Source organism: Strix uralensis, chromosome 9, assembly GCF_047716275.1.
Source record: "Strix uralensis isolate ZFMK-TIS-50842 chromosome 9, bStrUra1, whole genome shotgun sequence".
In the NCBI taxonomy this organism is placed as follows: Eukaryota; Metazoa; Chordata; class Aves; order Strigiformes; family Strigidae; genus Strix; species Strix uralensis.
The window spans coordinates 25,844,175-25,868,995 of NC_133980.1; the positions used below are offsets into that span (position 1 = coordinate 25,844,175).

The 24,821-nt window shown below is 41.4% G+C and overlaps 1 protein-coding gene across 1 annotated transcript in view; it reads left to right on the forward strand.

The window, feature by feature from the left end:
* The window catches only part of ARHGEF4 (Rho guanine nucleotide exchange factor 4), a 222,502-nt gene that overhangs the window by 86,812 nt on the left and 110,869 nt on the right, over positions 1-24,821 (forward strand). Inside the window, exons 3-5 of the mRNA XM_074877800.1 lie at positions 1,993-6,426; positions 10,408-10,734; positions 16,564-16,693. Coding sequence (XP_074733901.1) covers positions 2,824-6,426; positions 10,408-10,734; positions 16,564-16,693 — 4,060 coding nt within the window. The 5' untranslated portion in view covers positions 1,993-2,823. The remainder of the gene's footprint in view (positions 1-1,992; positions 6,427-10,407; positions 10,735-16,563; positions 16,694-24,821) is intronic.

Here is a 24,821-nt window from a genome sequence, read left to right on the forward strand (position 1 = left end):
AGTCCAGAAATGGTGGTTGACATTAATTGGTGCCCTTCATACCTAGAATTTGTTTTCTCATTTCCCGCAAGGTATGGAGGCAATTGTGCGGCCTCTGCTACTGCTTTAATTGCATAATTTTGGATAATATCCATTAAAGAAAAATAATGAATTTAGGAGGGGTCATAGTATGAATATTCTGATGTAGCTAATGTTTGGAATGATAGATGGACTGTGAGGGATCTCTGCCCTAAGTTTTTTGTAATTTAATTCATAATTATCCTTGGGGACAGTTGGGCATCTTCATTACTTTGTTCCTACTTGCCTGAACAGTTTTTATCTTAGTTTATTGCCATCTGTAAATTTGTGTTCAGAACACTGTTGAAGAGGCAGTGCTGTTACTGCTGAACAGCTGCTGCTATACTCACTGCTGTGAGCCAACTGCTCACAGTTTATGCTGCTTGATCATTATGTGAAACGCTAGTCTGTGCTGCTTTAATGCTGGTCATTTCTGTCCTGGTGATAGTGGGATTTGTCATTATTAAAGGATCTCAATTACATGTATCACTGATTGCACGCAACAAAGGACACGTTGCTCTGCTGGCTATGTGACTCATGTTGCCATTTTAGTGCAATTTGGTCAGTTTTAACGGTGTGAAAGTGATTTTTGGAATTGGTTTGAAGCACTGAATCCTCCTCCTCCTCCATTCAATTTGCATTTTCCTTCTTCTGTCAAGAAGAAATACCAATCTTATTGAGACTCCCTTTTGGAAATAACCCCAATGCCTTCCTTTTTTCCGATGTACACTCTATGTTTTAGAGTCTAGAATCAGAAACTCTGTGACATACCTTTTGATGTGATTTGCAATTTGGCTTCCTGTATGAGGACTCACACTTCCTCTGTGACACAGCACTCTGGTGACACGCAGCTCAGGCTGAGGGACCTTGTATTCTAGTTTAATGGCTGCCATGCGCTTGTGGTTTGGTTTTTGGGTTTTTTTACAAATGTCTTTCATTGTTTATTATCTCTGGTTTTAGATTTTGAAATGTGCTGATCATTCTTGTGATGGCTGTTATCAAAACCTGGTTAAAGAGGCATCCAGCATTAGGGTTAAAGGCTGCCATTTATATTTATATAGCTTCTCATTCTAGATATTAATGGACTGAGGCTGGAATCAGCTAAATAGCTTTGTTGGGTACATTTCTAGAATTTCTGACAATAGCTGTACCTGAAGCTGACAGACGACAAGTACTATTTTTACCTCAGGAAAGCTTGCTGTGATTTCATTTTCTACTTTAAACTCAAGAAATATCCAGACTTCTTTCTGATGGTTAAAGAAAATAAGACTGAGACTCTGTCAGGGTAACTGTCTGGGACAAAGACATTTCCTAATCTTGACAATGTGGTTTTGATCTTTCTGCTCTCAGCCACTGACTTGGATGTGCTCTGATAACTGATATGTGTAGTGCTCCTGGTACAAGCCTTCTGGAAAATGAGATCAAAGACTTCTTTCACCTTTGACTCAGGCTTTGGTATGGGTACTATCCAGTTATTCAAGTGCAAAACTGTTCTGCATGTATTCATATCACATTTCTGTAATTTGGATAGTAACAATTACTTCTCAGGTTTATCTCATAAACCTCCTCCTCAGATATGAAGATGGATTCATTAGAATTTTTAGATCTACTGGCAAGGGATGATATCCATTTGACTTATTTGAATGTGAAATGTGTCTTGGTATTGGGCTATGAAAGACATGGCCAAAAGTCAAATTTTGGCCGCTGCATAATTAAATATTAAAATGAAAAAAATATTAATTAAAGCCATTAAGAAACAGAAAGGAAGAAATAGAAAGACCTCAGGTCCATCAATAAGTGAAATATCAAGTATAACTTCCAAAGACATTAGTGTGTATTAAATTGTGTTCCTAAGTCCCTTTTCTAATAATAATTCATGCTGCCCTGCTGCTGAGGGAAATCATTGCTAAGTCATTCTTTTCTGTTTATCTATAGACCCCAGAGCCAGTGGAAAACTACATCAGTGAAGGAGAGTTTGAAGATGATCTGAGTTCTTCTACCCCAAGCACAATAGAGCTGGAGATACGTGGATCCAGCCAAGAAACAGATGAAGATTATTTTGAGACCCTGTCACATCAGAGTGGATCTTTGTCAGATGTAAAAACTGAGCCGTATGAGAGTGCATCAGACACAGAATCTGTTTCCAGTGATGTAACTGGGGAAACTTGCTTGGATTCAAACTGCCTTTTTACTGAAAAAAAAAATTTGTGCTGTACTCTTCCTAAAGCAAAGGCAGAAACACCCCTCCATGAATTTAAGTGCTCAAGGCAACCAGAATTTACCCAGCAGGTGCAGTTAGAAGTGTCCTCCAACATAAAAGCAGCACCAAGCAAAACTGAATTGTGCATACAATCTGTGAAGTCAGAAGGTGAAGAGCTGGGTGATGAAGAGCTAACATTAACTAGAGATATTTCCAACACAGAGAACCAAGTCAGTGAAGAAGGCATTATATCACAGACAAATAGAAAGTTTGTATCCATATTGCAAAATAAAGTGGAGTTTGAAAGCAGTGAAGCACAGTCCTGTACCAACTCAGTACCTACAGAAGATGATGTTACAAGACAGAAGGAACATCCTGCAGTATTAAGCGTTGCTTGTTTCAAAGCAAACTCAGAAAGTTGTTTGATTTTTCCTGAGGTACCGCAATTTTCCTTCCGGTCAGATGCAGCATCAAGCTGTAGTTTGCCAAATCTTCTTTTTGAAACAGATGGACCTAACAGTAAAAGTTACACTGAGACATCTGACCGTAAGTGTGAATTAGATTCTATGTCCAGTATAAAATGCAGCAGGAGAAACTCAGTTGACAGTGAGGAAACTACAGGTAAAAGGATAAAACATGGAAGTATAGAGACCATGTTGACATCAGATTCATTCTTTTACCAGAGTTGCTTCAAACCAGAATTTCAGCCACCGCTCACAAGGTCAGAGATTACAGAAAGTAAAACATGGCATAGTGTACCTGAAAATATCAGTGCTCAAAGCAAGACAGAATATGTGGGGAACTGTATTCATCTGACAGACAAATTTAGATGGTCATGTTCCAGAATACATCTTCAAGGGCTGGATTTTGAATACACTTGGAAAAACTTAGGAAGGGTACCAGTAAGACCTGAAAAGGCAATAAAAATAGAGGGCAAATTTGGCATACAAAGATCTCTTCTTAATACTGATATAGGCTCAATTGAGTGTCAGCTTTCTCAACCAGCAGGCTCTTCCCAGTGCGTTGATTATTATTTGCACTCTAAATCAGAGACGTGTGGCCTTAGCCCAGAAGCAGCAGGTACAGGTGCTGATAGCTTATCTTTCACGCAGATTGATGCTTGTGAGTATAATCCAAAACAAAAGGAGACTTCATTTGCCCTGAACTGTGAGCCAGTGATCATAAATACTGAACAACTTATAAAAAGTGACCAGTACAAAGCTGAAAGAGATCTGGAAGCAGACAAATTCCCTTGTGATACTGATATTGAATCTGGCATTGCTGACACTGACAACCTAGCAGTTTGTCATGTAGGTTCTCCTGGTGTTGTGGAAAACAGAGATTGTGATTGTTCTGTAAACTGTGTTTCCACTGATAGAATACAACAGAAAAGTTTGAAGGAGAATGGCCTTGAATCTGAACTGTCAGGTATGGAGATCATGGTAGGGGAAAGATGTGTAGATGATTCTTCTAACCTTGACTTCAGTTGGAAAATCCTGGGAACCACATTGCAACCAGGTGGCAGTAACACTGGGGCAGAGCACGAAGAGTCAATGCAGCAAAACACAAGTTGCAAAACTGGTGCCTTAAGGAGTGACTCTGAGCTAGTAACAAATGAACATCCTACTCATAAAGGACAGAATGAAGACAGTGTCTTTGCTGTTGAAATCACTCCCAGATCAGATTATATAAGCCAGAGAAGGCATTTAATGACTCTTCCGGAGTTAAAGCCTGCCCTAATTATAGTATCTGTAGAGCAGAAAGGGTTACAGTCCAAGACACTGAATGATAACCTTCCTACTGAAGTGGTAACTGGAACATTGAGAGATGTAGTGAGCAAGGATTTCATGTCTCCTCATACTGTCAGCAAAGCTCATGATGAGCCAGAGAGAGTTCTGAGTGAAATCTGTAGCTGTGAAGAACAAATTCTGGCCACCCACCCTATTCCTTGTAATGCAGAAGTACTCCCTGGTAGGGATACAGCTGAAGGAAAACCAGAAGTTTCACAAGAGAAAACAGATAAAACAGATGCAGTTTCATCCTTAGGTTTCACCTGTAGTAATTCCACAGTAACAAGTGAAAAAGTGGAAATCAGGAGTGTTACTGTACCACTGGGCAATGACATACTTATTGCAGAAAGTCAGGCAGATCCATGTGAAGAAGCGCTTGTAAAATCACATAGCAGAAGTGGTGTTATGATCTCTGAGAAAGAGCCCTGCAGAACAGAGACTGGCTTTGAATTAGAGACAGAACAGTTCAGAAAGTCATGGGCTGAAACAAGAGATGACCAGGTATCTAAGGAAAAAGAATTCAAAGCACATCAAGGCAGAGAGGAAGGCTTCTATATAGCTAATGCAGTAACACTGGAAACATGCAGTGTAAGCAATTTGTGTCAGGGAGATGGTGCTGATGTTGATCTTCAAGGGCCCAGCATCACCTCTGAACAAGCAGTAGGCAGGCAAGGAAGTGAAGGCTGTAGTGGTTCAAAGGAACAACTAGGTACTTGTGAAGAACTTTCTCCTAGTGAGGGAAAGGAAGGCTCTCCTGCAGAAGACACAGCTAGCCCTAGCAAAGACAGTACACTGAATCTAGACGTGTTTGATGTCTTTAACGATTCTGTGAAAAGGGAGACCCATAACACTTGCATGCTGGGTCTAGATAATATAAGTACCTGCAGCATTAACAGTGAGGAAATGGATGAGAACTCATTCCACATCCTGGGAAGTAACAGCAGTCTCTATAAAGCTGTGCAAAAGCCAACAAAGAATGGGAATAGTGGGAAAGCTTCCAGGTTTTTAGTATTCTCAAAAATGACCTCTTTCAGGAAAACTAAGCCTGCCACAGCAGAAAATCAGGGAAGTAGCAGCTTCTTTGGCAGCAAGGCAAAGACGGAAGAACTGGATGCTGGAAAAGAGGATGAGGACACTGAAAGTTTACAGTCTTTCAAAAGTTGTTCATCTGGTTCAGCCTTCCACAGGAAGGAAAGCTACACCTCTGAGTACTCTGATGACGATGATTTATTCTATGAGAGACCTGCAGGATTATTCAACAGAATGAGTCTGAGGAAGGCTTCTGGCTCTGGTCGGATACTGATGGAAGATACAGATTCAAATTCAACTTCTCCCACACTGTCTGCTGTCAAATATGCAGATCAACAAGTTTCAGGTTCATCTGAAAACAATGACAGTGAACCTGTGGAATACTCTGGGATTAGAAAATCATTCCCTGAAAATGAATACAAAAGAAACAAAAACCCTGAAGGTAAGAAGTTCAGGACAAGGTTGGCCTTGGCACACAAATCCCTTTCAAGCTTTTTTGAATCCAGATCTCCAGAAAAGGAAAATACTGAGCAAAGCTCAAGAGTATCACTGAAAAATGAAAAGGAGAAAGCCAAACTTCGCCAGAGCGCCTGGAAAGCTTTTCTAAAAAGCAAGGAGGCAGATGGACTAAAAAGGCCTGTCTTAGCAAGTTTATCACCAACACAGGATAGTCTTAATGCAACTAGTGGCCATGTAATGAGAACAACATCAATAGAGCGACAGGATAGTTCCAATGGACACACATTTTTTAAAACAGAAACAGCTAATGGCTCCTCAGCAGATAGCAACTATTTTGACACCTCTGTGGAGCCTGTTGATGTCTCTTCACCTGCAGGTATGTGGAGAAAACGAATACAGTCCCATGACTTGGGCACCAGATACTCACAGAGTTCAGACTGTGATGAACAACAGGAGGCTCTGAGCAACTCTTTAAATACTTCTCTAGAGGAATACTGGATGAAATCTCGATTTAGTCCCACTGACTTGCAGTTGCCATTTAGTCAGTCAAGTCCATCATGTCCCCAGCTCTCAAATTCTGATGGTAAAGACATGCCTTGTAGGCCCATGAGTCCTAAACCGCAGAGTCCACGACCCACTTCTCAACACAAGAGCTTCCGTTATCCTGGAAGAATATGTGCCACATCAATGATCTCTCTTGGGAACAGCTCTGCAGTTGAAAACAATCTGGAGGCTCCTGAGAGACCAAAGACACTGAAACCCAGAGGTAGTCTCTTACTTTCTGTACACTCGTTGGACAATGAATACCAGAGAGATGACAGTGGCATAAGCAGTCAATCCCAGATCAGCTTAAACACAGCTTCTTCCATTAGTGACATGTTCCGAGATGAGGTGAGTTGTTCTCTGGGAATGATCAGGTGGTGGTTTAGTTTGCAAAGTCTTTTGTTTTAATATGGTTTAGAAATTCCAGTAAATGGTTTAATGGCCTAATGAACACATTGGTTAGATGGGTGCATAAATATTCCTCTTAGACTGTCTAAGAGGTAGCACTACTCCTGTTTCTGTTCAAGACTATACGAATTGATGCCCTCTTTAAGGGAGGATTTATCACAAATTTCTAAAGGAATGGAGTCATCACGACAGTGCTAATGAATAATATGCCTCAGACAGATTACACAGACATGACCCTGTGTTCAATTCCAGTTTTTAGCTGAGTCTTACACCTCTTAAGATAAGGCAGAATTAAGACTTGTAACTGGTGTATAGTAAATAAGTTTCTCGAAGTGAAAGGCAACTTAGAAATCATTTCCCATTGCTAGCAGTTGCTTTTAAGAAGTAGAATCTTTTTCTTTAGACAATGAGTAGCTGTCTTCCAAAGTACCATGAGTCTGTTGCAGACACCCTGACTACTCTTTGATTCCCACTAGGAGTCCTTTTCTGCCTTTTCTACAGCAAACAGAAAAAAACCCCATGGACTCAGGGTATCCTTTTGATCTTGTACTGTATTCTAATTCCAGTAACACATTAATTTCCTTGTGCTAGACTGGATCTCACAGAAAAGATTGTATCTTCAATAGGAATTTCTTGATTGGGTGAGGCCTTTAAAAGAAGAGACTTCCTTTGTCAGTAGACTTCTAATCCTGGAGAGGATTTCCCAGATTGTAAGTGGCTGGGAGTTTAGGAGTTGCTTTCAGTGGCTAAGCACAAACCACCGGCATGATGAGATTAATCTGTTAGCTGAGATCCCAGAACATGGCTTGATCATGTTACTTTTTCAGTACTGCTGATGATGATTCTTGAAATTAAGAAATTGGAAAAATAATTTTATTGCACAGATTTTTAAAAGTGGCACTTGTGACAGGGTATGAGATTCTGCATACCCCAAGCAGACATTTTTCAGAGAGTTCATGAATCTGGAACTGCAGCTGAGAGCTGGTTGTGTCCAACTCAGATCAGCCCTTGCACAGCTTTTGCTGCTGCTGCTGCCTTTTGTCTTTCACATCCCAGGTTATATTAAAGTTTTAACATACTTTCCAAAATGGTCTTAGCCTACCCTTTCTCCCTAATTTTTTTAATAGAAACCCACAATTTTTTGTGTAGAAATAAAAAAGGTTTGTTGGAACAGACCTTGTCAGATCATCTAATCCCACCTCCTCTTCAGACAGGACTAGTGGCAACACCAGACAGACAAAACCATGACATTGTCTTGAAAACCTCCATTGCTGGAGATTTCACCACCAGTCTGGGAAACACGTTCTCAAGGAAAATTTGTTTCCTAATGCCCAACCAGAACTTTCCAAGCTACAATTTCTGATCATTGTCTTGTGGCATTCTCTGGCACTACTGAGAAGAGATTGGATCCATCATCCATGTAACTACAAAGTTGTTGGAGACTGCTCTTATATTGCCTTTAGTGCCCTCTTATTAGCTTGAATAAACCCAGTTCCCTCAACCTCTCCTCACATATTCCCAATGAAAGTTTTTTGGTTGATTGGTTTGGGTTTTTTAACTAATGCTGTCTGGAATCTAAAGAAGCATGTGGGTGGCAGTTTGAGAAGTGAGGGCTGTAGTACTGGAACTGCTCTGGCCAGAAGGGGAAGAGAATTTGCTTCATTCCCTTCTGTGCTCAGCTTTAATTGAAAATCTTTTTTCATGGACATCAACTTAACTTACAAACTTAATACTGGACACCACATTCTAAACAAGAGAGTGCAGTGTTACACCAGCCTAGGAAAATGCAAGATACTTGGACTATACACACTTTCAACAGATGAAGCCTCTCAGAGGATGAATAAAATCATTGACCTGTAAATGATAACCCAAAAGAGCATCTAGAAAAGAGTGGAGAGATGAGGCATGTGTAAAGCCTTAAATAGGCAAGCCCACATCCTATAATGTAACCATTAGGAGCAAATGAATAATTATTTAAATTGAATGCTAGATTAAATAATTTAAAGAAAACCATGAAAAATTTAAATCGCATCTAAGCCATATAAAACCAGTTTATTTTTCCTGATTCTTCAGGAGGCTGCAGAGTATGATATCTGAAAATGAATAAATGCAGCTGTAGCCTAGAAATTAGTGTAAATGTCCCAGCTTTCAGGACACAACATCTAATCTACTAAAGCAGATAGGGCTTTTATTTATTTCCATTTTCATGATACTGTGAAATGAAGTAGAACTGCACCCTGGATTTTGTAAATGAAATTGTTTTTTCAGGATTCTCTGAAAATACAACAGATGTTGGGCAAAGTATTTTTGCTGTGTTAAGTCTTCCCAACATAATTATAATCTAAACACTACCGATGGTCTTCCTTATGTATGTTGCTAAGGAAGAAGATCATAAAATTAAGGTTAAGGCTGGATTTGAAGAAAAGTCCTTTTCTGTTCTATATCAGTAAAGACATTATTACAAAACAAATGCATAATTGTGAAGTTCCTTGAGCTCACTTCCCAGTGTGCCCTCCACTATGGGGATATGTATATATTTCCCCAAGCTCCCAGCCAGGTATTTTACCAGTGGTATCAGCTTTATCTGTGTTATAGTGCTGTACCAAACTGCACCAGATCAGCTTGCCCCTGGTGCTGCTGGCTACCACACTGGTAAGTAACCTTTCTTGGCCTGATGAAGGGCAGACCATTACGTGGTAATGGTTAACATTCTCCAAGTTACATACAGGACAAGGGTTTTATGCTGAAAAGACAGAACAATTACCAGTTTGCTCATATGTCAGGGCCTTAATTACATGTTTAATTAATCTGTTTGTGGCATGATTTTACTTTCATAATTGTGTTACCCAGCAGGCAAGAGTGAATTGTCCTAATATGTCCCATGTTTGGAACCTCTGCAAGTTCTCCTCCTCACTCCTCTCTAATATGATGGGGTTTGGCACAGAATACCAGCAGGATACACTTTCCTTTTTCATAGCATCTAGTAGATAAGAAACATTTCTAGACTGCAGCATCTCCTACCAGTGGTGAAGAAGACTTGATCTGGGATTCTTGGTTAATTGAGAGTAGATAGAAAGTGCCTAAAGTAGTTTAAGGGTTGTTGTATTTGGGTTCTTCAAATGAACTGTGAAGAAACTGGAGAGATACTGTTGTCAGGCCATAACATTTTCTTGGCATGAAAAGAGACTCCTGAGATCATACATTCCTCAGTGGTGTTATCTCCCACCTTAAATATTATTGATTCTAACACTGATGCTACCTAGAGTAGTAGTTAGGTGCCTCAGGGCACACTTGATTTCAAGTTGTTCCAGTACCAAAGCTGTAATTTTGTGCAACCACTCATTAAAAGCAAATGAGAGTGAAGTGCAAAGCTGTGCAATTCCTTGCTCTCAGCCCAACATCAAGCAAATAAAATAGATAGTGTAAAGAGCACATCAGGAAGCACAGGGCTTAATATATCAGACCTGCAGGCATCTAGGAAGCCTTTTCACATTGTATAACTGAAGTACAGTTGGAAAAGCACAGACAGATAAGACTGGTCATTATTCTATGTTCAGAGACACTGTCTGTCTTTGTAAATAATAACATACAGACAGAGTGACCTAAATCCCAGTAGTAAGGTTACTGTAATATGCCATCTAGAACGTGGGTGAAGAGGGCATTGCCCTGTGCCCAGGGACTGTATATTGCACTCTCAAAGGATAGCAGAGCTGGTGCTTCAGAGTGGAGTACCCTATGAGGGAGAAGGCTGAGTGAGTAGACAGGCTAGTTTCAGCCAGCCAGTACTTGGGAAAGCATTTTCTTCTGACTAGTTCTCAGGCTAGATAACTGAGCTTTGCTGTATTCTGTTCAAACTGATTTGAAGCAAACGCAGTTTCCAGCCAACAAACCCTGTGTTTTCACCTGCCGTTTGTAAAACAGGAGTCTAAACAGCAATGTCAAACACCACCTGAAAAGAGGTCAAATGAGAAATGGGTTCCCCATCGCAAAAGGAGGCCCCTCCAGGTTCCACCATCCCCACGCCCTATCTCCACTCTTGAGAACAAAGCCTGGAGGCTTTCCTTCCTTGCTCCAGATGGAAAAGCCAAGGAGATTCAAGAGAGGAGGAGGAAGAGACCTAAACCTCTCTATAGGTGCTTCAGCTTCGATGATGTTTGGATGGAGAGGAACCAAAAAAGGAAGCTAGAGAAGGAGACACAGTCAGAGAGAGGGATTCAATTGCAACACCTCCCAGAGGACCAGTTAAAAGTAAGAAACTATACAACGTCCTCCTCATTCTCTGGCACTGTCTTCCTCTCTGCTCCAGCTGCTTGTTTCTACTGTTATCCTGTCCTTGCACTTTGTCTGGTACCAGTTCTGTCTGCTTTTCTTTGGGCCCGGTAGTCCGCAGAGACTGATTAAACACTAAACTGATCTATAAGTGATGATCTCTAAAGGTGGTGGGTTTTTAGTCACTGTAAGTGAGCAGTTCTTGCCATGTGGGACAATAGGATGCAAGAACATCAGATTGCTCTGTGAGCTGCAAGTTAGGGAGGGCAGAGAGCAAATCAAAGTTACCTTAAATCAATATGAATTAAACTGATGAAATCTCATTCTGTGCCCTGTGGCATTGTTGTATAACTTTAACAAGGGACTTCTAAATTAGACTTCCCTTGTATCTGAGGCCAACTCCACACTTCCTACTGAGGCATATTCCTGCTGTGAAGTGCTCGAGAGAACATTGCCATTGGAGTTTTAGCTATTGAGTATTCTCCTCTCCACCGGGGAAGACTTTTAGATCAGCATTATGATTGCTTGTGACAAACTTTGTGGCTGTGGTGACTCACACTGATGGCATCTGTTACTCTTGGATCCAGAGCTAAGGTCTGTTCCCTTCAGGGAGAGCCATGAATCTGTATCCAAGAGACAAATTTAGCCTTCATACATAAAAAAGAACTTCTGGTGAAAAATGACATGAGATAGAGGGACACTCCATGCAGCAACTGATGATAATATGGAGGAAGCTTCTGAGCAAGCTTGAAATCAAGTAGCAGATATTCAAATACAAGCTTTCCTTCAGGTTTTTCTGGTTTGGTCTGTTATCTGCATTTGTTTCTCTTTCTCTCTGTTGTCCTGGTTGCCTGTTTCTGGTTGCTCTTGCATCAAAATGACAATGTTTGAGGGGAGCTGGGGCCCCAGTCCTGTCCTTATGTGCACAAGCAGTTCTGTAGATGGCAAAGGGGAAACATTCACCTGACACAGCTCAGCTTGTCCACTATGACTTGCTGGGAGTAAACCTGCTGCCTCATACCTGTCTGCCTGGGAGAGCCTCCCATCGAAGTTGACAGACACCTGGGACAAGAAAACCAGGCCAATTCCAGTAACAGGGTTTCTGAAAAACTGTCAACTGTTCTCCCCTCCTCAAGAAAAGGGGCAAAAACTGTGCTATTTTGCATTTGTAGGGCTCTTCAAAATAAAATATTGCCAGTTGATGCTTGGATGAGTGCTGGGTATGAATCTGTGATATGTTGCCTACACTCAGTTCAGTGAGGAGGCTTCCCTGGCTCAGCCCCACTACTAGCTATGTGTCAAAGACAACAAGTAATGCTCCTGAGGCATGTGTATGTTAAGATTTAAAATTTTTTTAAAGAAATTGTGTTACTTTTGTACCTTGTTCAGAGTTCTGAGTGCTTAGAGCTGTACAGGCATGAAACAAGCTAGAAAAAACGAATCTTTGGCTTACATAGTCTCAGTGATAAACAGAAGCCAGTAAAACATGATAAAATATTTCTTACAATTTCTTGACAAGCACGGATAGTGATGGAAATCTAGTCTATGCTGCAGGGTATGTTGGCCAGCACTGAGACCATTAGTGCTTCTGAGAGGAGTGACCAGTTACCTCAACCGCTTCCCCTAGAGCCATCAGACTACACAGCTTGAATGCTGTCTGCTTTACTCATTGACTGCACATTTTGATACTGCCAGAAAACAGCTTCTCCTTTAAGCATTTCCACCCTTATTTTCTGGTGCAAACTTACTTCTAAATTGTGATCAGCTGTGTGATGATTTGCAGCTGCCCCTGTACCCACTGAGGTACCCTCACTTAACATCACCTGCCTTGGGGGGCTTATGGGCTTGAGTTAGTTTTCTGGTTTATTCTTCTTTGGGTGGTAGAGGTAAGTAGCAGATATTTAGTAGCACGTAGGTAGATTTGTTTTTTACTCTTTCTGTTTATTTAAGTGTGTTATGAGATTTTTGACACTTTTTATCTTTGTAGGCAGGCCAAGAGAACACAATGTTAAGTGTTACTGAGAGAACTGTTGGGATTCAAGGGCTATTTCCTGTATGCTCATATAACTGCATTTCTTAGCCTGTATTTTTCATTTACAATAGTCATCACGTAGTTTCTTTTTCCTATTGTTTTATTCTGTCTTTGTGATGTTCTATTCCTGTAATAATGCTGGCTTATTCATACTCCCATGTGTGGTGGGAGTGCTGTCACAAGCTGCAGTGTTTGAGGGCAGTTTTAGAAGGATGCTAAATCCCTTTTTATAAGGAGAAATAAATTATCTCAAAAGAAGCTTTGTAAGATGTTCATTGTCTGTTGTGGTTTTGTGACTGGAACAAGGCAACTGTATGGGGCTTTGGAGATCTGAAATTGCAAGTCTGATGTTTTGTGACACATGGCTGCCTTGGGATGTGTGGCTTCAGTTATGACAAATTGTATTGTGCTAAGTTCAGGTCAGCATACAAGGTGATATAATGCTGCAATATTGTGGAAACAACTTAATAGGTCAGACAAGGGAGGAATTCTTGATTTTTTCACGTGCTGATTTCTGATACTACTCTATCACTCAGATCAACGTACACAAATGAGTACAGTGGTATTAAGCAGCTGTTCTGAAGGCTGGCAGTTGGGATTCAGAGGGAGATGGACAAACAGTGAAGAAACTACCTATAAACTAAAAAAACCCCAACATTTGAAATACCAGTTCTAAACAATTCTGGCCTTTGTTTTGCTTAGGTCTAGTAAGCTGCTCATCTGCCTTAATTGGGAACAGTCTGTGTAAATTCCCAGAGTCAAACTGAATGCTACTAGTAACAAGCTGAGCAGCTTCTGATCTTGTACCTTAAAATGTTGGCATTTAGCGGGTCATGGCAAGCCTTTGAAGGTAACACCCCCTGAAGTAGAAGAAGAGAAACTCACATGGCTGTGAATGAATCTATTTTATTTTTCTTGGTCATAGGCTTTGTTCTTCATGTGGTGATGGGTTCCACGGTGTAGCCTGGGGTCCTCTCATTTATTTTTAATGCAGTATAAATTCCTTAGAGCAGAGTTAATGCCCCAAACTACTGATACATGCAATGCTGTAATGGTAATGGGCTCTGTTTTGGGAATTATTTTTGCAAAAATTGTTTTAGTGATGTCTCTGAACTGCATGTCTGCTCCCATCCTGCTCTTCCTGATTTTGACAAAAATTTTAAACCTGACTATTAAGCTTGATGCCTCTCCAGTGCACAGATACAGAAGTAGAGACATGGCTTCTACATGCATTTGTTAGAGCAGTTTCTGCACTGCCAAATTAGAGAGATTCCTAAAAGGCCCATTAGGGGACTATACCCAGAGGGGGTATAGTGGAGAAAAAGCACTCTCTTTTATTTTGGAAGAGAAATGAGAAACAGTGAAAAATAGATCTTTAGCTTATTACCCTGAATATGACTCCTGGAAATCTGATTTTACCCCATCTGAAACAAGAGAAAATTAAGTTTTGCCATGTGCTACCATGGTTATGAGCACTGTGGGCACCTCAGATACACTTCAAGAGGGTAGTGAACACACTTTGGAGAGGGGATTGAATGAGATAAGTCTGCCCCTGTTGTGCACTCGACAAGGCACAGACGCACAACAGGGGTAAATGCCTCTCCCAAGGACTGAACTGCTGTACATAAGAGCATAGAAATGACCCTCTTGAACCTACAGCAGAAAATGTAGAAGAGAGAGTCTTTACTATGCTCTTGTTCCTGATTTCCCCTCCCCTCCCTTGTAGGTTGCCCACATATTACTAACATCTCTGAAAATGCTTCTTCTCCTCACTTTGGGTTGTGCGTGGCCTGGCTCCCATGCTATAGAAATCAAGTGATGCCCGTACCTGAAATTTGCTCTGATATCCTGGGGATTAATAAGGATGAAGCCTTCAGTTTTTATTGTAAGAGCCCTAAGGCAGTGTTCTGCTTCCTAGTCTTAAACAGAACAATAATGCTTTCTATCACCCTTCATGTAAATAACCTAGACTTTACCCTTGGTATTTGCAGACCTGTAGCCCAGTAAGTTGCCTGTTCTGCTTGATTCCATTGTCACTGGAAGAGGGTGTGCTCCCACTGGGGCTTTGCTATGACTTTTCTAGAGAAAAAGGCACTGCTCAGGTCAATTTGAACAGGGTTTGTACTATCCCTCAGGAGATGGTGATTTGTGCCAAAGTATTGGCTGTGTTCTCTTTGTTTTAGGAAAGTAAGTCCAGGAAGAATAAAAGCAAACCAGGCACAGAGCAGCAGCAGCACTCTCAGCTGCTTGGGCAGTGCGTGACTATTCAGTGGGCTTAGTTTGCTGTTTAGTTTTGGCAGGATGTTTCGACTAATTACCATCTTCTAAAGAAGAGGTTTCAGCATCAAGGCTAGTCAGCAGACTTTATGCTGATGGGACATAGTGTGACCTGATAGGGAGAAGGAAAGATCCTAAATAAACTACTGGACCTCAATATACTAAACTCTTGGTTCAGTGAAGGATGGGTATGTTGTACAACAAAAGGAAGGGACAGCAGCAATACAGAGATGAAAAATGGCTATGCCCATGGGACCAATGCTTACTGACCAGCCGATCTCCCAGTTGTCTGCAGTCACTGATATTTTCTGTGTGTGCCAGCCATAGGAGGTATGGGGGAGAAAAGAGAGAGAAGGAAAAAGGAGTAAAAGCCTATCTTCATTGTGCATTGAGTACTACAAGTTTCAGTGACTTTGACTACAGTCTGTATTGCTCATTGTTGGATTCTTGTAGTATGTTGCCCGGTATCTTGTGATTCCCTGATGAAGTAGCAGGGAAATGTTGGTCTCATTTCCCTATATCAAGCAGACATTATTTCTGTTTCAGGGTAGATGAAAGGAGACAGAAAACATTGAAAGTTTGTTGGTGTTGCAAGATTGGCAGAAAATAATGGGTTTGACACAGAAAAGGAGAACAACTTTGCTTACATTTTGGATTTTGTTCTTTTTTTTTTTTAAACACTTTAAGTGAATGTCTACATGAGAGACTGTCTGTGGGTGGATGGACTATCTTTATGGCAGTGGTTTGTATGATTGTGCGACTTCTTAAACACAAAGACCTTGTATTTTTGTTTATTTTAAGCCTGACCTACTGAGGCATTAGAGGTCATGAGCTGTGTGTATGTATCTATGTGTTCTCCCTCTTAAATCAACAAAAGTTAATTCAATGAGATCTGGCAATGGTATGGAGTTTTCAAAGTTTCATAAAGTTCTGCAAGTTTTGTAAAATCAATCAGCCAGGTAGAGGAGAGAGCAAGAGATCCTATTTGTACCTTTAACTGAAGAGAAGACTGTTGTGTTATCCATGTCCTATATGGCTGGGGACTGGTACCAATAAATCTCTGAAGGGAAAAGCTTTATTTACACGTTAAATGTGAGAACAGGAATTATTAGTCATACGATTGTAGGAACCAGTTCTGTAGCTGAGGGGATGGCTTGTTGGGGTGATATGCTTCCCCCTCCCACTAGGGGAGTGAACACACTTCACAGGAAGGAGTGAAACTTTCTGTGAATGTAGGTATGTGTGGTAGTATGTGAAGTATGAGTCCAGTACCTAGTTATCCACCTCTCCTGTTCTTATTACCTTGCAGTTTTTCCTGCCTTCTTCACTGTTTTCTAACCTCTCTAGCCACAATCATCCACATGTGTCTACTAATGTACTACTTACGTGAGCACACATCAGAGGTGGAAAGAGGTGCTTCGTGATGAATGTTGTATTTTGTCCTACAGGGCATCTAAGTTTAATATATGTTTGTCTTGGTTTTCCCTCTCTTGTTGCAGGCTGCAGTAAGTTCATCCATCACATCTGCTATTGCCTTTGACATCCTACCACTGAAACTGCATCCATTTTCCCAGAGCACTCCAACAGGCTTAGACTGTGTGGGCTGGAAACGGCGCATCTCCTCTCCTGGTATGTACACTAGTCTTAGTTGGACATGAATAATGAGAGAATTAAGCTCTGGTTTACTGAGTATGGAAATTATGTGATAAGCATTCTGACCTATTTATGTTGAATGCTGCATCCATGTCTGAGCAGAAATCTGCTTTAGAGTTAATTCTTTCATGCACTTTTCATATTCAGGTTTGTTTTCTCCCTGAGAGAGTAACTAGGGTGCTGTTTAAAGGCCGTGATCAGCTTTTTAGTGAAGAAAAGATCACTGATGGCAATGATAGTGTGCTTGATGTGAAAACATTTTGTTGTCTCATGAGAACTGTCTCACCTAGGATGATGTCATATATATCATACTCTTGAATTAGGTTTAACTGCAGATGAAACAGACTCTGCCTTGTATTTGCTGGAGAGCACTACGGTAGGTATGGTGAGGTTCCTCTCAAGTTGCTAATTAGACACTAAAGCAACTAAATGAGCCTCTTGAGGTAGAAGTTTCCTGTACTTTAAATAAATCATCTTAAAGAACAAGTATGCTGTATTTTCCTGAGGAACGTGCACGAAGCATCATGTCTGCTTCATTTCCAATGACTGACACTTTCTCAGAATTAAAATGTAAGTTGCACAGATTATTAAACAGTGAGACGTATCTTTGCCAGGTTTTTTTAATTCTCCATCTGACAGCGCCTGCCCAAATGCTGCAGATATCTCTATCATAGCACTTTGGGGTAGGATAAGAAAAGCAGACTGGAGAGGAGTTGTTTGGCGGTTAGGAATCTAGCCAGGAAAAGCCAACCACAGTTGGGTGCCAAGCTGCCATTTCTGCCTCAAAGTCTCTTTGTACCACCAATTAAACAGTACTGGAATTACCTAATTAAGGGACCATAACATTGTGCTAATTATGTCAGAGTTGAATGGTCGTAATATTTTGTCAGGCAAAACTGGTTTGCTTTCTGACAAACTCCTGCACAGTCATGACATTTGATCTGGAAATAAGAAAACAAACTACTTATCATGGTATCAAGAGCCCTGCCTTTGCTCTCCCAGCACCTGAGGGCTTTGATCACTTGCTGTCACAAGCATCTGGTGTTGCCCCAACATTTAAGACCAGCTCCCTGGCTGAATTTAAAAAGCTGCAGCTTTACTCCTTGGAAATCCCAGATGGAAACCCGTCATTGTCAAGTTGTCTGTGCATCTCTGACATTAGCTGAAATCCCTAAGCACTACTGTCATAGAAGTAAATTCTGAGTCACAGCTGATAAAAATTTCATGGTAGTTCCCAACTGGGACCTGAGGGAGTCAAAAAATATGTATGAATTTCAGAGGGTGAATAGGAGGAGTAAATGTAGACTGACCAGTTGGTAGTGCTGTAGGTGTTTATATGCTGTCTAGAAATGGGGCATGAACCCTGAATCACCTACAATACGCACAATGTTCCTGAGGTAGGTACAAGTGAATTTCATACTGTGACCTAAACCTGGACCTCAAGAATTTCTACATAAATGTAGCAAAACAAATGAAATGCAGCAGAACCCTTTTTCCACCACCAAAAACATGCTAGTGGGGAGAAAATGGATGAACAGAGGAAGCGTTGTAATACTTCTACCACAGCCCTCTGTTAGCTGCTGCTTGTGGGTTTCATGTGAAGCATTTTGGGCGTGAGTGAGTGCATGTGTCTTTCCTGTGGTAGGACATGGCTGGAAAGAAAACTGCGAAGTACTGAAGCAATACTCTTAAGTTGTTGGATCAGTTTTAGGATTGGGAATGTCCTTGAGGCACCAGTAGTTCAGCAGAATGCCCTCTTTGATTCTTGCACAGGTTTGTTGTGATACCTGTTGCTTTTTACAGAGCTGTAGGTCATTTAGAATAAATATAAAATTAAATTATGTATCCATTCAATCTAATTTTAAGGTTTCTAACTCTAAAGCTGCAACTACTTGTATTAATAATCCTAGCATATGCTTTAGTTGTAACAGACACTGGATATGAAAGTACTGTGGTACTGTATACTTACATGTTGAAAATATGGATAAAATTCTCACTTCTGAAGCCTGCATCTGATCACCTTGTGCAGGGATTGCTGCAGAGACTGGGCGGGGTGGGGGGGGATGGAATGGGGTATTTTGGAGCCCTCTCCAGTTTTCAGGTATGAAAAGATGGCTGTCATCACAATCCCAGCCCAAAATGTGTCATGCACAGCTACGAGACTTCTGTCATGAACCTACCTATTACCTGAGGGCAAGAGCTTAGCTGACACAAGCTTACTATTTTAGGTGAGGCTGCCCATTTGCAGCTAGAACATACTACGAGTGCTGGGAGAAGAGTTTAATGCTCTATCTGCTGTGCTCGTTAGATTCCTCTGACCACTCACTGGCACTAGAGCACTGAGACATTGTTCTCTCTGCCTTTATGTCATGCTGGGAGAAATGAGGCAGGCTCAAACCTGTCATTTGGATACCCCAGCAGCTGGGATCAGGCATACCATGGTGCTCTTGGTTGCTGATCAAGTTTTGCAGACTGCCTTTCTGTCCTCTTCTGTCCAGAGCAGCCACTTGATTAAACTGAACTGTAAGGAACCAGTAGATGGCTCTAACATATGTGAAATAAAGAGTAGCTGAGGTGGTGCTAATCTCTGTATTCAGTGGAGACTGAATGAGTCTTGAGCCTTCTCCAGAGAAGTATATAGTTTGAACACCCCCACCAGCACGTGCGTGCACACACACACATGCACACCAGAGGTTAACCTAACCAAAGTTAACTGTCTTGTTCAAACATTTAGAAGGACCTTCTTGGCTGCACCACGCACTTTGGCAGGTAGTACTGATGAGTATCAAGCGTCTTTCCCCTTCAGTTGTCTTGTTACGTTCATTTGTATCTTGCAGTATGTATCTGTTCCTTGCTGCCTGATTTACTGCTGTGAATAGGCTGAGCTAGAGTGAAAGGCCAGCACAGGAAACAAGCCACTCCCTAATGTAGATACGGGAATGTTTTCCTGCTTTTTGTCAGCCTCTGAAGATCTTGAGAGACCATTTGGCCCAGGAATCACCCTGGGAAAGGGGTGAGAGGGAAGGGCCCAAAATGTACTGGAAGGATAACAAGGCTTTGGGTTAAAGCAGTGGACCAGCATCTTTGTCTTTAAGTTGATTATGTATCCTCTCCTTCCCCATCTTTCTCCTGAATCTGTTTAGTTGTAACCTGAAGACATTGCCTAAAATTGGCGTTGTTGCTGGGAAGCTGTTTGATGGACGGTGGATGCAGCTGTGCGAATGTAACTACAACTGGGCTGAAGCTAGGAGATTAGCAGTTCTGAGCGTGGGAGCTACTAGCCCAGAGCTCTAGAGCAGAGGGAACTTTCTGGAGAGGTGCTGCTATCTCTGAGCTTTTTCACAGGGACTTTTCAGCGGGAGACAATCACAAGGTGACGCAGTGACAGACTGACAGAGGTAATTGTCTGAGAGTTGGAGGTGTGTAGTCCCTTGAAGTCCCTGCTCTTGCTGCTATCTGTGCTTCTCAGCTGGAGACATTTCTGTTCTTGTGCCTGCCTTGTTACCTTGTCCTAGATGTTTCTCCCATGCTACCTCTCAGAGAATCTGTGAAACTTTTGGACAAGGCCACACGTATGACTGTAAACCCTCAGGATTTGTCTATCCTCATAGAGGGAGAAACCTGTAACTAGCATATTACAAAATCAGGTTTGTAGCTGTGCTATAACAGATCTTAAACCTGTATTATTTAAAATCATTATTCAAATGCAGACTGAATCTTTCTGGCAATTTTCCCCGTGTCTTGTCAGATTTAAACAGCCTGAGGTCTTTCAGTTTCCTGCTATCGGATACCTACAAGGGATGCCCTGCAGTTCCACCACAGTGCTGGTGTTGGTTATGCCAACCAAAGAAGCGTGAATTCATTCTGACTGTTGTGTGCTGCTGATGAACATACTGGTGGCCTTGGAAATCTTGCATAAGCACTAAGAATAGGCAAGCCAAGTTCTCAAAGGCTGGAAACCAGTCTGTGGATAGTCTGGAAAACAGTGACCATTTAGTGATACTGAGCTATCCTCTGACCTCGCTGGTATAGCGGAAAGTATTTCTCAGAGGCAAAGGGACTGTTTGTTTACTCAACATCATGTGGTCAACTTTCATCTTCTTTTCCCAGCTATAGATGGGCTGTTAAGCTCACACTTGGCAACAGTTAATGTGAAGATGTTTGACAGCCACTGGAGAAATCTATTCAATAGGGAAAATATTAGCTTAATAACAGGATTTCATTTTGTCTTATAAATATTTAGCAGTCCTGTAGTTCAGCAAAATAACAAGCTGAGCTATTTATTCCATTTTTGTCATTTTAGTTCTTGAAAGAACACAGAAAAAAGTGGTATGCAAGCCCTCAGAAGTGTAGCTGTAGCATGAAATGTCCATTCCATCCTCATTAACCCATGGAAGTACTATTCAATTTAAGTGGCTAAAAAGTAATCGTGTTGCCTACTGTATTTTTTACTCTTCTCTGAATCACAGAAAGATTAGACCTGCTATTTCAGTCTTGATTCTGTTTAACCACAGCCACAAATATTTGTGCTCTGTGAGGTCTCTGATAACATGTGCTCACTCAAAGGTTTTCATACAACCTTAAAAGGTGGGCCAAGTGATGGCTGAGTTCCTGAAAATTTGTCTTGGCAGGTTGAGTGGGATTGTGTGTATTAGCTATTGAGGTAAAAGATTTAGCATACCAATAAAAACTTTCCATGGGACAGAGAGTGAAAAAGAAGATCCTAGCAAATCCTCAGTGATTCTGGCATTTGCTGTTCAAAGCTACCAGACTACAGGAGAACGCAATAGAGACTAAAAAATCCAACAGGTATTCAGGATCAGGCTGTCCAGGGCTCAGGCTAGCTCGACTACCTTCATCAGGTTGCACAGTGAGATCCTTAATCTGTAGCTGGAGTCAGTTGCCGCTATAGCAACTTCAGCTAACTTCTGTCTCTACTGTCACAGAAGAAAATCTCTATGTAGGTTTAACAACAAAAAAATCTGTAGTCAGGTGGAACTGGGTTGCAGTTTTGAACTTGGATATAATATTGTGCTTTTCGCAACCTGGCTTTGTAGTATTTTTCCTCTCTTTCCATTCTATTAGAAAATGCCTATCCAGTACATACATGTAATATGCATACCTCTGTAGCACCTTCAGCTAGGATTACAGCGCTGTTGTCTCTGGCACTGAATAAACATCTTTTGGTATTTGCCAAGAGCATTCAGTCCAGAGAGTGGGAGGGCTAGCAGAGGAACAGATGGAGGGATTTAAGCAGGTTGAGGGCAGTGATCTCCCAGGCAAGGGCAGTTGCTACAGACCCTCTGTAAATAATGTTGAGTTTAGTCAAGAGATACAGGTATGTGAAGTTTCTTTACTTCTCGTGTATCAGGCATGGATTTCAAGGTGCAGGGGTAGGATAATATAGGACTGAATTGTAGCCTCTCCTTAGCACCTTTTGTGTCTGAAGAGCTGCACTGTCCTATCCTCAATGTCCTGTGCTCCACATCCACAGAACAGCCACATTCATCTTTGTTGCTAATGCTGAGCTTGCCTTCTACCCCATTATTATGATCAAGAAGTGGTTCTCTCCATTTGTACTTTGATGTAGGCTGTTCTAGGAGGCCCTGGGAGGATGAGGTCAATGCAGAAGAGTGGTTCTACTGCAGTCAAATTGAGAACACATTTCCATTTCTGTATTGGGAGGCATTAGACGAAGATATTTTGGTCTAAGTAGCTACATTTAGAAGATTACTGAAGTAATTTTTTTGTTACAGGCCACTGTAAATATGTTATTTTTGCTACTACTGCAGAGACCTTTCTTGTAAAGAATAGCTGAAATATTTAAGGACTCAAAAGCTGGTTCAGCATTGTTGGATGCTTTGTAGTAACCTGCAGTGATGGAGGGAAAAGGTTTTTTCTTTTAAGAAATACTCAGTAAAACAGAAGTCTTACTGAAATAAAATAGTCACAAAATATTCCCTGCTATTGCACAGATAGCGAGGCAAAGTCAAAGGGGTGTCTCTGTCAGAACAGTCTGTGATGGTGCCATATAATAATGTGCCTTTACTTACTTTGGACAGAATTACCTTACACAGAAATAGTAAAACAAACATTTTCAATTCTTGTGTGAAATTAGGCTCCTAGTTTTGGGTTTGGGTGCCTAGACACATGTTCAGTTTGTAAATGGCAGCAGCAGTTTGATATTTCCTAGCATGCTCCTTTGTGTCCTGCCTATGGGCAGCTATCACCCTTCCCCTGGCACAGCATCTCATTTTCTTCAGTCAAACCCCTAGTTACAGAGTTTCACCTGGCTAACTTTGAGCTGACCTCTATAATCTCACACAGAAGCAGTCTAGTTCTGGTTTTATGCTCATTCTGGCAACTAGCATGAGAAGTTTTACAATGTTTTCTGCTGCACATGATACAAACCATGTGGCTACTCTTACATTATTTTGATAGTTTGACAAATCTGCCATTGTAAGGCAGTTGTTTTAGCAGAATGGCAGTCCAGAAATGTCCTTTATCATAAAACCTCTGGTGTCTCAAAGCTGTTGTTAAACAGTACAGGCATTTCTGCATTCTTGGGAAACTAGTATTCTTTCAGTATTCCTTTTATAGGGCCACACCAAATCACACGTTAGGTAATAAAATTATAAAACTTTCTAATTAAAAAGTAGTTAGTGATGCTGTTTTGCTTGGGACTGGGGTCTCTTACAAAGATCACACACTGAAATAGGCACCATCCTAGGTCTACAGTCTGGGAGTGGATGCTAAAAGATTTTTCAAAGCTCCCAGCTGCAACCTCCTAAAATCTCAATCTGTGTTTTTCTGGCTTTGATTTAATTTTGAATTCTTTTTCTGAGAACTTACAAAAATAGTTTTTTAATAGCAGCAGCCGCAGCCAGTTCTAAACATGATTAGTTTGTATGTTAAGTCCTTTCTGAGTTCTCAGGGGAAGCAGATAACACAAGGTCTCTCTCACTTGGGCATTTTTAAAATGCATGAAATTCTGTTATTCCCACTTATTTATTTTTAATCTGACAGTTCTGCTAAATTAGGAGGAAGGATCTCTGTCCCACCCTTGCTTTTTTAATGCCTTGAAACTGGCTTTAGTAAAAATCAGCTGCTAGAAGCTGCAGCTGAGAGCGGTTGAGCTGCCACAGAGGGAGCCTCCTTAGTGGACCCCTATGATGTCAGGATGCATCGAGACAAGCAGAGAGGAGGATAGGAATCCAGCTCAGTGCTCAGACAGCACTGCCAGGTACCACTGCCCTGGGAGCAGCTACAGAGCGCTCTGCCCTTTTCCTCCCCCAGCAGAGCAGAGCCCCTGGCTCTCCCTCTTACCTGCCTGCATGAGGACCCAGCAGTGCCCCAGTGAGTCCAGTGGGGCACACAGTGGGGAGAACTGCAGTAGCAGTGGAAGCTCCGGGCTCTCACCGGGTTCGGATTCAGACAGCAGCGGGGTGGTGTGTGGCGGTGGTGGGATGAGAGGCGTCCTCTCCAGATACTGGAGCTTGGAGAGTCTGCACTCTGCCACAGGTAAGGGACTCTTTCTTTTCTTTTTTTTTTTCTTTTTTAAAAAATAGCCAACAAACTGCTCTGTGATATTGCACTGACCTTGAGAAACCAAATCAAGCCTTCTGGAAAAAGTATATAATTCGGAAATACAGTCTCTTCATTGTGAGAAATAACCAACACATTCAGTGTTTGCTAGTTGTACCCCCTGCAGACTTACAGCTATAACAAAATGACATAGACCCTTAATAGACTTCCTAAGTCAGAAGGCAAGAAATAGGTTCTTAATGGCTTTGGAAACAGTGCTTAGACTTCTACCTGATTAAAGCTCTCCTTTGCCTTTGGAACAGCATTTCTTATTTCAGCTTGATTATATAGAGTCCAATATAGAGCTGACATTTCTCTGTGTAAATTCCAGTGTAGAGTATTGCTGCCTTTAGAAAACGTCCAAGCGAGGTGCTGTGCAGCAGATGAGGGCTAGGTGGGTTTGCGCTGCTGTGTACTGAAAGAGGGAAAGGCACTTCCCTGAGACAGCTGCTCAAGTTTGGTTTCTGTTTTCCCATCTTTCATTTAATTCCTTTTTGAACCAAAGATTCCATAGCCTGGA